This window comes from Engraulis encrasicolus, chromosome 24, assembly GCF_034702125.1.
Source record: "Engraulis encrasicolus isolate BLACKSEA-1 chromosome 24, IST_EnEncr_1.0, whole genome shotgun sequence".
In the NCBI taxonomy this organism is placed as follows: Eukaryota; Metazoa; Chordata; class Actinopteri; order Clupeiformes; family Engraulidae; genus Engraulis; species Engraulis encrasicolus.
Window position 1 is genome coordinate 10399936 of NC_085880.1, and position 12600 is coordinate 10412535.

The 12600-nt window shown below is 43.2% G+C and overlaps 1 protein-coding gene across 1 annotated transcript; it reads left to right on the top strand.

The window, feature by feature from the left end:
• Positions 1-2594: 2594 nt before the first annotated feature.
• On the top strand, positions 2595-7658 carry six2a (SIX homeobox 2a). Its single transcript, XM_063191020.1, has 2 exons — positions 2595-3670; positions 5410-7658. Exons 1-2 carry the CDS (start codon positions 3111-3113, stop codon positions 5717-5719), a joined length of 870 nt encoding a protein of 289 aa, XP_063047090.1. The 5' UTR covers positions 2595-3110; the 3' UTR covers positions 5720-7658.
• Positions 7659-12600: the final 4942 nt, after the last annotated feature.

A 12600-nucleotide genomic window follows, 5' to 3' on the forward strand; every position in this document is an offset into this window, starting at 1 on the left:
TGAAAAGTGTCATGTCGCACGCGCCAGGCATTTGCGTTGCAACTGAGATATTCTCTCTCTCTCTCTCTCTCTCTCTCTCTCTCTCTCTCTCTCTCTCTCTCTCTCTCTCTCTCTCTCTCTCTCTCTCTCTCTCTCTTCATCAGTTGTAAGTGGCCAAACCTGTTTCGTCAGAACCATTATTAAACCTGTTTTAGTGTTCATAATGCCTAATGCGTCCCTACATGAAGCAAAGTAATCGATAATGTGGCAATAGTAATTGAATGCTTCTCGATTGAACCCGGTCAATCTAAATGGGTTACAAAGGCAGTAAATCTGTCAATATCTCAAACCTTGCTTCGAGTAGTCTAGGACTATACGCGTCAAACAGCCAGCACAGAGCAGGCTTTTGAGAGGTTTTTGGGTTCAATTAAGAAGGTTGCCCATGTTTCCCTAAGATTCCTCGGCAAGATAAGCCCGTTTAAAAGCTACTTGGTGTGACCTAAGTGTCAAACATTGCTTCAGAAAACCTTAAACACGCCGTCTAATTGCTTTCGTTGCTTGCTTTGCGATTTTTGCAGTGGAAGAACACCCTTCAGGCCCAAACATGATAACACAAAGCGATATATGAAATGGGATTTTATTTTTAGATCACCTGCATTTGAAAACACTCTACCCGATCTCATTTATCCTGTTTTCTTTCTTTTTTTGTACCCATGGGCCATGGCTATCTGGGTCTCAAGGACCGTGGATATCAATTTCACCAGGCCCTGTCCCTTGGTAATTTGCTGCCGTCTACAGAATGCCCGAGTGCCATTCAGTGAGTTTTGCTTAAGGCAGAACCTAAGTCAATTTATTAAACACAATTCCCTCTCCAGGCGGAAACAAAGCATGTAAATGGATAAGGGTCGTCTTTCAATATTACTTTTCTTTATGATAAACTCCCCCTCCCTTCCACCTCCAGCATTTGAGATGCTATTCTAATTATTACTTAAAATAAACTCGCAATATTTGTCCAATTATTATAAAACATCTTTAGTTGCACACTTTAGTTGCGTAAATAGGTCTAAATATAAAAAATGGTGACATTTTATTATTCTTACTGTTTTTCCAATTTCCATGAAAATATATTTGCTCAGCCTTTTTTTGAGGAAGGTGATTTTTAAAGGTAAAATAAGCGTCTTGGTGATCGGAGTAGTATGTTGGTCATTTTACATAAATTCCAACTGAGGTGGATTCGTGAAATTGGTCATAGAACCTCATCTCGGTTTGGCTCGCTGAGCTGCGGCTGAAAATCTAACCTCAACTCCCGACAGTCCTGACAGCACAGACAGCACACCTTTTATCCGCGGCAGACGGTTGCGCTTTCATATTACTAGCGTCAGCTATTTCAAAATGTTCCTAGCAGGCGCTGTGTTGTTTTTTTCCTTTGCTGTTATGAAGTGTTTGAGATCAGAAACGCTCATAGCGATCAAAGATGCTACTGGTGTCTTCCACTTTGCGCGCAGGTTCTGAAGTCTACTGTACAAGTGAGAGTGACAGCTTAGATGTTATACGCTACCCCGCCGTATCCCACTCATTACTGCGCGCAGCTGACTTAATTAAAGACTAGTCACCGAGTCATCAAGTGGCCAATGCCCAAAGAGCGAAGCCTGCCCGCGGCAGCATGGATGAGAGACAGCAGGTTACTAGTAAATTGGAGGGGGTCTATTTAAACTACTGAAGACGATTTCATCACACAAACATGACCGAAGTAAGCTCCCCATAATTTTGGAGTGTGCTCCGGTGTTGGTGCACTCCCCCCTCCCGACTGAGTTCTTACCGGGGCATCTTGCGGCGCGGTCCTTCACAACAAGCAAGCAAAAAAGTTGGAAAGTTGTTCATCTTCTGCGACAGCTTCTCCTGATTGATAGGTTACACATAGGCTATACGTTTACTGTCCAAAAAGCCATTTATAATGGCACAGCAACTGATGTTTATTTGGTCGAGTCATAAAAGTTATATGGCTCCTTGATTTCAGGGCTGGAGCTTTGCACCGTGGTAAGCGGCACCCAAAGAGGTTTTCTCCCACCGGTAATGCCATGCCCACAACGAGCCTATTTAATAATGCACAAGGCATGGCAATCCGTTATTGCCCTTAGCCATACATTTATTGTGTATCTATAAGCAGGTTTGAACTGAACATTTCCTGACAATTGCATTGATTATGTCAGTCGTATTTAGTGTGCCAAAAGTTGGCACGGTAACAAACGCAAACGTGTCAATCAAATCGGAAAATCACACGTTTTGTTGTAGTATCTGCTACCCCAAGTAGGCTTCGCACAGTGTGTTAAGTTTATAATACGAAGGGGTATGCATGGACATATGGACCGGGTCTCGTTTCCTGGTTATGGACACGGACAGGACAAGGGGTTGTCCCTCATGCGGACTTGGCTTCAAGGCGCACAGCGTGGATTGCATTGCGCTCTGGCGCCATCCTCCCCTTTCGTGAGGCATCACCGCTACTGAGCCCTGCGCTGTTTGGCTACTCCAAGTGTCAGTCAAGGAGGCAGGCAAAAAATCCATTATAGACGGAAAAACGGAGCTATATTTCTATCGGTAGGCGGGAAAGAAATGAAGGCAACAATCAGTCAGCCGAGCCAGGGAGCCACCTCAAAGGATATCAGGTTTCTTTGAATGACAGCGTAACCATGGCAAATAATTTGACTAAAACTATTGTCTTATCCTCACCATCCCCGGGTCAGATAACCAACCAATCACAGTTCACATAATCGCTTTTCTTGCCAGCTTAGAATAATATTATTAAAACAAGAGAGCGAGCTTGGACTTCGGGAGTGCGTTATGCTGAAAGGACCCAGAAAAGGTGGCGAACGGCTCTAGGAGGACTAAAACTTTTCGCCTCTCGACACTATTTGATGGATATGCTGTATTTACATCTCTAAGCGGGGGCAGAAGAGCGCTTTCCCCCTCTCTAGCTCCGCAGTGGATTGTATCTTCGTCATTTGGAGACACTTCTGAACTGAAGTTTTTGCCGTTCATGGACTTCGGGTGTCAGCTCTCTGCTGCTCCAGCACTCACACAGAGGCAGACCCAGAAGAAGAAGAGGGCATCTCCGCGCCTACCCAGCAGAAACCATGTCTATGCTCCCGACTTTTGGTTTTACGCAAGAGCAAGTGGCGTGCGTTTGTGAGGTTTTACAACAAGGTGGTAACATCGAGCGGCTAGGGCGCTTTCTCTGGTCCCTCCCGGCGTGCGAGCACCTACACAAGAATGAGAGCGTCCTCAAAGCCAAGGCGGTAGTCGCTTTCCATCGGGGAAACTTCAGGGAGCTTTATAAAATACTAGAAAGCCACCAGTTCTCGCCACACAACCACCCCAAGCTGCAACAGCTGTGGCTCAAGGCGCACTACATTGAAGCAGAGAAGCTCCGGGGCCGCCCTCTTGGGGCGGTGGGAAAGTACCGTGTCCGCAGAAAGTTTCCCTTGCCCCGGTCGATCTGGGACGGCGAGGAGACCAGCTACTGCTTCAAAGAGAAGAGCCGGAGCATACTAAGGGAGTGGTACACCCACAACCCGTACCCTTCCCCGCGGGAGAAGAGAGAGTTGGCCGAGGCTACCGGTCTGACCACCACGCAAGTCAGCAACTGGTTCAAAAACAGGCGACAAAGAGACCGTGCAGCAGAGGCGAAGGAGAGGTACGAGCCATTGGATGTTTACTCAGAAGCACCGCATGTTATGCACTCCCCAAAAACGCAACATCAGGAGGCTCTGCTCGGATTTTGACTTAACCATTTCAAAAATAAAACACGACGTAGTCGTCTACATATTTTTTATGAGCCATACGGTATTTTCGGCAAATCATTTGAAGACATCAACAAAAGTCCTCCCTCCCTGTGTTCATGCGATCGGGTACCACCGAGTTTCCTCGTCTTTGGAATTCTTAATTCTTTATTCCGTTATATACGTTAGTGGGCTATTAGCCTACACTCAAATACACTTAGAGGTAAGATGGGAAAATATTCATCATTGTGGTTGTATAGGCCTATAATATTTTTTGCTTCAAAGTTTTCTTGTAGATTCTGTATGCATAGGCTTACAAACATGATTATTATTATAGTTATTTATAAGTTAACACATTAACTCTTTAACACTAAATGATGGTCTTTTAGTCATGTAATGCATTATATTTTTCATGACACAGAACACAAAACTAATAATAAGAATACACAAACAAGCAAACCTTGAATTAAGGAAGACATTCCAAACAATACCACTTTATTAGGTTATTCTCTCCATACTTAATGCTTTTTTTAAATGGGCTTTATGTGTTCTGCGTGAACATTTCAAGTCTGGCATTTTGGAGTGAACAGAAAGATCTGTGCTGTCAGGTGTTCAGGGAGACGGTGTCTGGTTTCAGCCGCCGGCGGGTGACTGGAGCTCCGACCGCAGCATAAATCATTGACTCTACTTCTTAAAAGTATGAGTAACTGCGAATTAAAACGTAATTGAGCTTTAATACACGACTCGAGTGAACACAAAGAATGGCTTCTGGATCATTAGGGTGCTTTCATCTTGTGTAAACATTGATGCGTTGCACTGTGTAGGCCGAGGCGTTAAAACTAGCAAGCTGAAAATCCCAGGTCAAATTCTTCAAATACTTAGAGACATTCTAGGCTATTTAACTAAGCTAAAGTCTTAACAGTAGTTGGAAATATTATTTTAGTAAATCATTTAAATGAATTTATAATAAATTATAGAGAAAAATGTGTACCCCCTTTTCTCTCTCTCTCTCCCTCTCACTCACACACACACACACACACACACACACACACACACACACACACACACACACACACACACACACACACACACACACACACACACACACACACACACACACGAGGAGAGACAGAAATGCAGACACACAGTCAGGGAGAAATGGGGTTAAAGCTAAAGTTCAGCTTCGATATGAAAAAAAAAAACATAACACGTTTCAGATTTAGGCCATTATTATTCATAATCAATTATGTTCTCAATGATCAATTCTGCTACCTAACCTATGTCGGGCATGCGTCATAAAGAGAGGAAAAGGCAAATTCTCCACAAATAGGAACAAAAATGGCAATACTCTTATAGCCATAACACCAGGCTATTAACAGTGTTGTAGCCCACATGTAAAACAAACGGTGTACGGGACATTGGCTCTTACTGAGACCAAATAGAAAGGCAAAAGACCCAAGCTGAAAGACAGATCACCCATCATAATTGCGAGCCTACAGGGAGCACCAAGCCGCAGGCTATATGTAAACAGTGGCGGTGTCATTTCTACCCCAACTTTGCCTGTTGATGTTTATGAATGAACTTGGAGACTAAAATGAGTGTGCTGTGCTTAGTCACTCGCGACCCAATTTAATCGCTTGCTTCTGCCTTGCAGGGAAAACAACGAGAACTCCAACACGAACAGTCACAACTCACTCTCGTCCTCAATGAACGGAAACAAAACGATACTCGGCAGCTCGGACGACGACAAAACGCCCTCTGGGACCCCAGACCACACCTCGTCCAGTCCGGCTTTACTCCTGACGTCGAACTCGGGACTGCAGTCCTTGCACGGATTGGCACCGCCACCCGGGCCCAGCGCCATCCCGGTACCGAGCGCGGATTCAGTACACCATCATCACGCTCTGCACCATGAGACCATACTGAACCCTATGTCGTCCAACTTGGTCGACCTCGGCTCTTAGAAAAAGATGGGACTTCACGCATTTTGAATGGACACGTGTGTGCGTGTATGGACAATTCTCAAAGAACAATATCATGAAAGGAAGAAGTAAACTTGATGTGAGAGATGACAAACCAAACAAGGCCGGACACTTAATCACTGAGCTGGAAATGGAGCGGAAATAAAGCGTTTTGGGGATGTTTTGGTCGGCACGGGGAGAGCACACGTGGTAGGAGATCTGAAGGTATTTGCTAGAATGTAAGAGCATGGTTAAGAGAAATGCAATACAATAAAATGTCTTAATTATTGTTATTATCATGGTTATTATTTTAGAGCCGAGCTTTGGAAAGATTCGTGACCTTTGCCGGGGTATGACCCGAGACGTTACATATTCTAGGTTCTCTCCCGAAGGCCATTTTCAGTTATGATTTTGTATGGATTACAGTGTTCTTGAAATGATAAGATCCCTCTTGTCATGTGCTAAGAACACACTATCTAACTTTCTCTTGTATTTTACATTGGAGAGCGACTGCATGTAAACCTTGCGATTAATAAAAAAAAAATGAATTCGATCCGTCAATAGTTTCATATCTACCCTTTACAATAAAAATATTTAATGAATTACATTCGCGGACAAGGTGTTTATTTTGAATTCCTCTGCACGTGAAATGGGGCTTTCACAACAACATAGCGCATATGAGCCCAGTTTTGGCGCACTACTCCCAGACACCTTCCCTGCAAATGTCCTCTTACTTTATACTTAAAAGACATAGGCTAAGTTTGGGTACAGATCACTAACTGTTTTCTGTGTTTGTCAAAGGTATGATTTGCTTTTAGTGGTCAGTGGGCTTCAACTTCTTTGTTGACAAGCCGGCTAGTCGGTCCGCTACAAGTCGGTGCTAAATTAGGTTTGTAATCCAGGAAGCTTGTAGTCGCGGCGTGAACTGAGAGACCGGGGTCTGTGTTTGATGCAGCAGTTGGTCTAGTTCTGGACTTGCGTGAAAGAATCAAACATTGAGGATGGGCGAGCTGTCACTCTGTGCGTAAAAGTGTTGAACTATGAGTGGATTCTTATTTGGACGTTCCCTAAATGTGGCATAGGGTTGTGTGTTTTGCAGGCCCCTACTCGGCCTCCTGAAAGCTAGGGCTGCTTGTCTTTATTTGTGGAGTAGGCCTTGATCTAGTTTACACCACTCTCGCCTGTGGAAATGCAGACATAACCAATTGGCCTTGGTAGCCTATTTGATTTAATTTATTTTCTTTTATCCTTAGAGGTTTTCTCTTAACATTCTCTATTAAAAGGGCATGCTTATCGATATAATCGATTCCCCAAGAAGGCTACAATCTGAAATTGCAGTTGTGCTGTGGTATGTGGAGGAGAATTCTTCTCTGTGGATTCCTAATGCATTGTGTAGATTTTACCAAAGTGATTGTAACGAGACCGTAATAGTGATGGGTTTACTGCGTTAGAGTGAATACTATAATTGGTGAGAATAATGACAGCAGCCTCAGCTCGTGCGCCACAACTGCGGCTGCTGTCCAGGCGACGACACTTTCTCTGGGTGCGAGCTTAATCTGAGGGGCAGAAAGTTCGGTGTGTGAGATCTTCGAAAGTACTAACGCGTGTTGAAAGACATCACTCTGTTTGAACAGCTTCAAATTAACCCTGCTACACAACCACCACCCATTCCACACACGCGCGCGCACACACATTAAAAAAAACCTCACGGGCCTGCATGCGCACAAGGCTGGAGGCACAAGCGCGCACTCCAAAGATTGTCTACATAGCAATTTGCCAGTTGTAATTATGTCACTACGTTTTTTTCTTTTCTTTTCCCCCTTCTTCCATTAATGTTCTCATTTCAGTGCATGGTGTCAACACGCGAAAATGTCTAACCAACTTTTAATGTTTTCATTCTTTCTCGAATAAATAATATGAAGGTTCATTAATTTCCCGCCAAACAAATGTATAATAAGTTTTAACATAACACAATTTGTGTGTGTGTGTGTGTGTGTGTGTGTGTGTGTGTGTGTGTGTGTGTGTGTGTGTGTGTGTGTGTGTGTGTGTGTGTGTGTGTGTGTTAAAGAGACTTTAGGTCAGTGAAAGTTACTGTAAATGTTACTGTAGAAAGTTACTTTACCAATGTATGTGGCTGTGGATGGGTAAAGAACAAGGCCACATGAGAACACTGACTACACTGGGACCTTACAGTTCCCCAACCCTCATTAGTTAACTCACTGTGTCATTCCACCACTCATTTGTAATCAGCTGCGGTGTTCATGTGCATGTGTGTGTCAATAGGGAGAGAGTGAAAGTGTGTTGGTGTGGAGAGAGCGAGGGGACGAGCGAGTCAGAGACCGTTAAAACTTGTAGGCATGAGATGTTAAGAATCTCTCACATTTGCAAGGCTAACAAGGCACTATGCGCGTTGTTAGGGCAGCGCATGCTGGTTTAATATAGGAAAGTATTCTTATGAGGGATAACAGGCAACTTCGTGAAAGGTCAAAAAGAAACGCTCCAAACATTTGGACACATTTACACCAGGCATGTCTCTTCCTCTAATACCATGTCTACACCTCATCTGTTTTCCTCACTAATCACTTGCTAACATGTGATTTTAAACTCATTAAATTTTGTTTATGTAGCTATAATTAATTATTTGTTACAGTTTGTTCATCACGCTTACACGTTATCAAGGTTGATGTACCATCAGTTGGTAAACAGAACTGTTATGAATTTAGACTAAAGCTGTGCGTAATGGGAATAACTAATTGCAGGTATTTTGTATGATATAGCCCAAATCGATGGCAATGCAATCAAAACTGAGGTTAAATCGAGCCATCAGGACTACAGTTGTCGGTGTCCTAAAAGTTTTGGATTAACAGTCTCGCCCTTTCTGAAAAAAAAAAGTTATGAAATGTCATCACGGCTGACTCGTGAACTTTTGCGCTGGCAACAAAATCCTTCCAAGTCCCCCTGCCAAATGTAGGAGAAATAAAATCTCAGTTTTCAAGGGTGTCAGTGTCGGTTGGTATCACCATGCCAGAACAAACTTGAAGCCACAGACAGGAAGGCTGTTTCGTCTCTGCTAGGCTACAGGCTACAGACCAAATGGCCCTTCTCGATACCCCCCCAAAAATACCGTCGTATTGGCGCCCCGGCAACAATGCTTATTAAGCAACAGCGATCAAAACATAATCTCCCCTGCTTCTGGCTATAACCGGAACATATGTCAGACACTGCAGATAGGCCTGAGTGGCTTAAGGTGCTTTATGAACCACCCATAGGCCTACAAAAGAAACGCGTTTTTGTTTGTATTCCTTTCCATTGTTTGCTAAATTATGGCTCTATTTGTAGGCCATTTATAGACTAAATGATCTATCCAGGTTTCCGTTTTACCCTCGTGGGTCGAAAATACAATGAAAACGTAGGCCTACACAAACCTACCAGGAAAAGGCCTACTAAACACTAGACTAATAATTAGCAACCGTCTATTTTCCTGGCCTTTTCCCCCCACAAACTGGACAACACAAAACATCAAAGTAGCTATAATTGAATTCTGCACTCAGCTATGAGACAGGTAGGCCTATGAAAGGCGTGGGATCGGAAGGTGTTTTGAACAAAAAAGACAAATGGCTAGTTTGAAAATTAAATATGCGAAATATAAAATGTTCAAAGTTACACGAATGTCTATGTCTATGTCTATATTGAAGGACGTGTGTTAACAAAAAATACATGCATGCTGAAAACGCCCTATTGGGCGTTCAAGACATGCAATTGTCGTGGTGCGTTTATTTGGGCTCAGTGAGGCGAGGTATGTCGCCCTCAGCCCAAAGAATCAACAGAAGTGGTCTGCGTGTTTACCGCGCCAGGGCCAAAACGAGGGGCTTCCTCCCCAAGCAATGGAGGCACACAGACACACACACATACGTTTTCCCCATTCATGCAGTGTAAGTTTCTCCCTCGGTCTTTTGGCTATTAAATTAATGTGGAAAATATGGATGCTTTACAAATAAAAAAAATGTAAAAGAATAAAATATATACAACGAGTGGTCCTATTAGGTCCATTGTTTTATTTAAACTAGTAGTAGGCCTGTTGTTATTATTATTATTATTATTATTATTATTATTATTATTATTATTATTATTATTATTATTATTATTATTATTATTATTATTATTTTAGGCTATTATTCATGATCATAATCGTCATCGTAATAATAGCCTATGGTAGGCTTTTGCTTGGTAGGAGTCGTGGTGTTGAAATATAAGTGATAGAAAAAGCCAACTACCGGTAATTATTTTTTCTGTCATCAAAAAAAAGAAAGAAAAGGGGGGAACTAAAACACCCTGCCAGACCATCATTATGGGCAAACATATTTTTTTTCGGGGGAAAAACACACACAAACATAGTCTAATCAAAATGGAGTGGACACTAGTTTTTCCTGTAGGCTATTATATACTTTGAGACAGCCTCAGATAGGGGGTATGCCTACCTCACTTGCTGCCATTCATTTTAATCACTTTATGCATCAATGTATCTGCCTTAAACGAATGAGCGAAATAAATCAGCATATTGAACATGAGCATGTGTTTTGCAGCCTATTGGTTCGGAGAGATTAATTTAGACGAACGTTTTTGTTTTAGGGTAGCATGATTCAAAACTAATTTTCTTTAACTAAAATGTAATTCATGTTGTAGCGATATATAGGCTATATTTATTGGAAACAAGAATGGGTCGTGTGCTGGAATGGGTCGAAGTTCTTCAAAAGAGAAACATTCCTGCATGCGCTTTGACGGTGGGCCACGTCGTGATTTGTGCATATGGACTGGATCGGATAGCAAGCGGTCAAGCCGGACTTGAGCCGCTGCATCTCTCGTGCAGCGAGATAAAAAAGAAAGAGAAGAGGGCTGGGTGTTGAGTTACGGTCTATTTTATTTTAGGAGGACAGCACGCGGAGCATCAGGGCCTAACTGATTCAGGGTAGCTTAAGCAATGCTGCGTAAAGGCTCACCAAATACCGTTCGACGACCTTGAACTTCGCACCAATTCGGTTAGGCCTACTTAAAAAGTATTTTTTATTTTTTATTTTTATTTTTTTTTTACAAAATACAGACAACAGCGCACCAGAGACGTCAAAATGTGGAATGTAACTTTCCTCAGTGTCTTAGCAAGGAGTTTAGGAGGGAATATTATTTAGGTTTCAATCTGGATGAAAAATTTTACTAGGCCTGCTTCCTCACCGACGGTATCCGTAGATGGGTTGCATAGATGGGTGTCATTTGATGAAAATAATACCATATCTGGCGATGTTTTTGCACTGCGGAGGAGAGTACAATATACACCTGATTTGGCTGCTATTAGTTATTTTGTGACGAGTCTCGCAGATCCCCAGCAAAAGGCAATGTGTCCATTGAGTGTAAACAACGGTGCGCGTTTTCAGTTCTTCCTCAGGCGGCTGACATAGCGGTGAAATGATGAGATGACCCACACTTTTTTGCAGAACAGGGACTGGAAGAGTCCATTGCATGAATGCAGCCCTGTGCTGGAGATAAGTTATGGTCCTATTAAAAAACATAATTAAAATATAACCGCAAAAACTGACCGTGATGTGAAGATAATCAGGTTTGCCCGAAGCAATTGCAGACGTGCACCAGATGACTGAGCAATTAGGCAACAACAATTTGGCATGTGTTATGGTGATCATTGTCAGTCAAGTAGCAGAGATTGTTTTCCACTTGTTACTGGAGTCCTTGAACAGTTTGTGCTTACAAGTGGCGCGGATGTCCTGAGCCTTATTTAGGCCTGCTTGCATGGGCAGGGAACCAAACTCTAATTCGCCATTTTGCAATAACTCCCCCAACAAAAAAATTCAAAAGAAAACAAATTATAACAATTCTAAAATCATCTCTGAATTTCTTTAATTTTAGGACTATCGTATGGGCTACAGGGAGGGCTGGCGTGCTTTAACTGACCAACGAATTGGAAATTACAGTCTCCCAAACCATATGTGAAAGGCCAGTCCTATGCAGTGGATTTCTTGGTAATTGTTTGCATGACTTTCATCGTGATAATGGCCACTTTCATATTGCAACCCCAGCATGTCAAACTCCTGGTACGCATTTCATCCGAGCGGTTCACGACAGATCCCACTTCGGAGAGAACGCACATGTAAAAATATAGCCTACATCTAACATATACATTTCATGGTCGTCATATCAAAATCAGATGTCGCACCATTTTGCCCCTCCTCGAAACTTGCGTGGAATTGATTTCGCGACATCTGTAAGCTGACGACCTTGATGGTGACCTCCCAATGACCAGTGGCCCAAACACAGACTTCAACGCTCGCGAGGTGACCTCTCACAGTTTGACCACGCATCTCCCGGTGATTACACTCCTAGTCCTGACAACACCGAAGCACAAAGAAACAGGGAGCATAGGACCCCCGGTACAGAAGGATCCGGAGCCCGGAGGTCGGTTACATCCGTGTTCTCACAAGCCGCAAGCAGAGAAATGTGCCCGTGGCACGGCCTTCCTGTCGGGCAAGGAAACCACAATGACAGCGAGATGTGCCAGTGCCACCGACTGTCACGCAGTGAACACACCCTCTGCGGCCACACGCCGATAGACGTGAGCGCACGAGCAGCATTCTCACACAGCTCAGAGACAAGACACGGAGCCTACATTCTGTTGTGTGCTCTCTCTTGTACACATGCTCACAATGCACACAAAGGCAAAAATGTAACATCACTAACAGCTCAGTGTGTGTGTATGTGTGTGTGTGAGTGAGAGAGAGAGAGAGAGAGAGAGAGAGAGAGAGAGAGAGAGAGAGAGAGAGAGAGAGAGAGAGAGAGAGAGAGAGAGAGAGAGAGAGAGAGAGAAATATCCATGGATTGTG

Excerpts from the sequence above, each read along its gene's own strand:
- six2a (XM_063191020.1), top strand. The coding sequence starts at position 3,111 with ATGTCTATGCTCCCGACTTTTGGTTTTACGCAAGAGCAAGTGGCGTGC. Across the intron at positions 3,671-5,409 it reads GCAGCAGAGGCGAAGGAGAG|GGAAAACAACGAGAACTCCA; the intron begins GTACGAGCCATT and ends TCTGCCTTGCAG.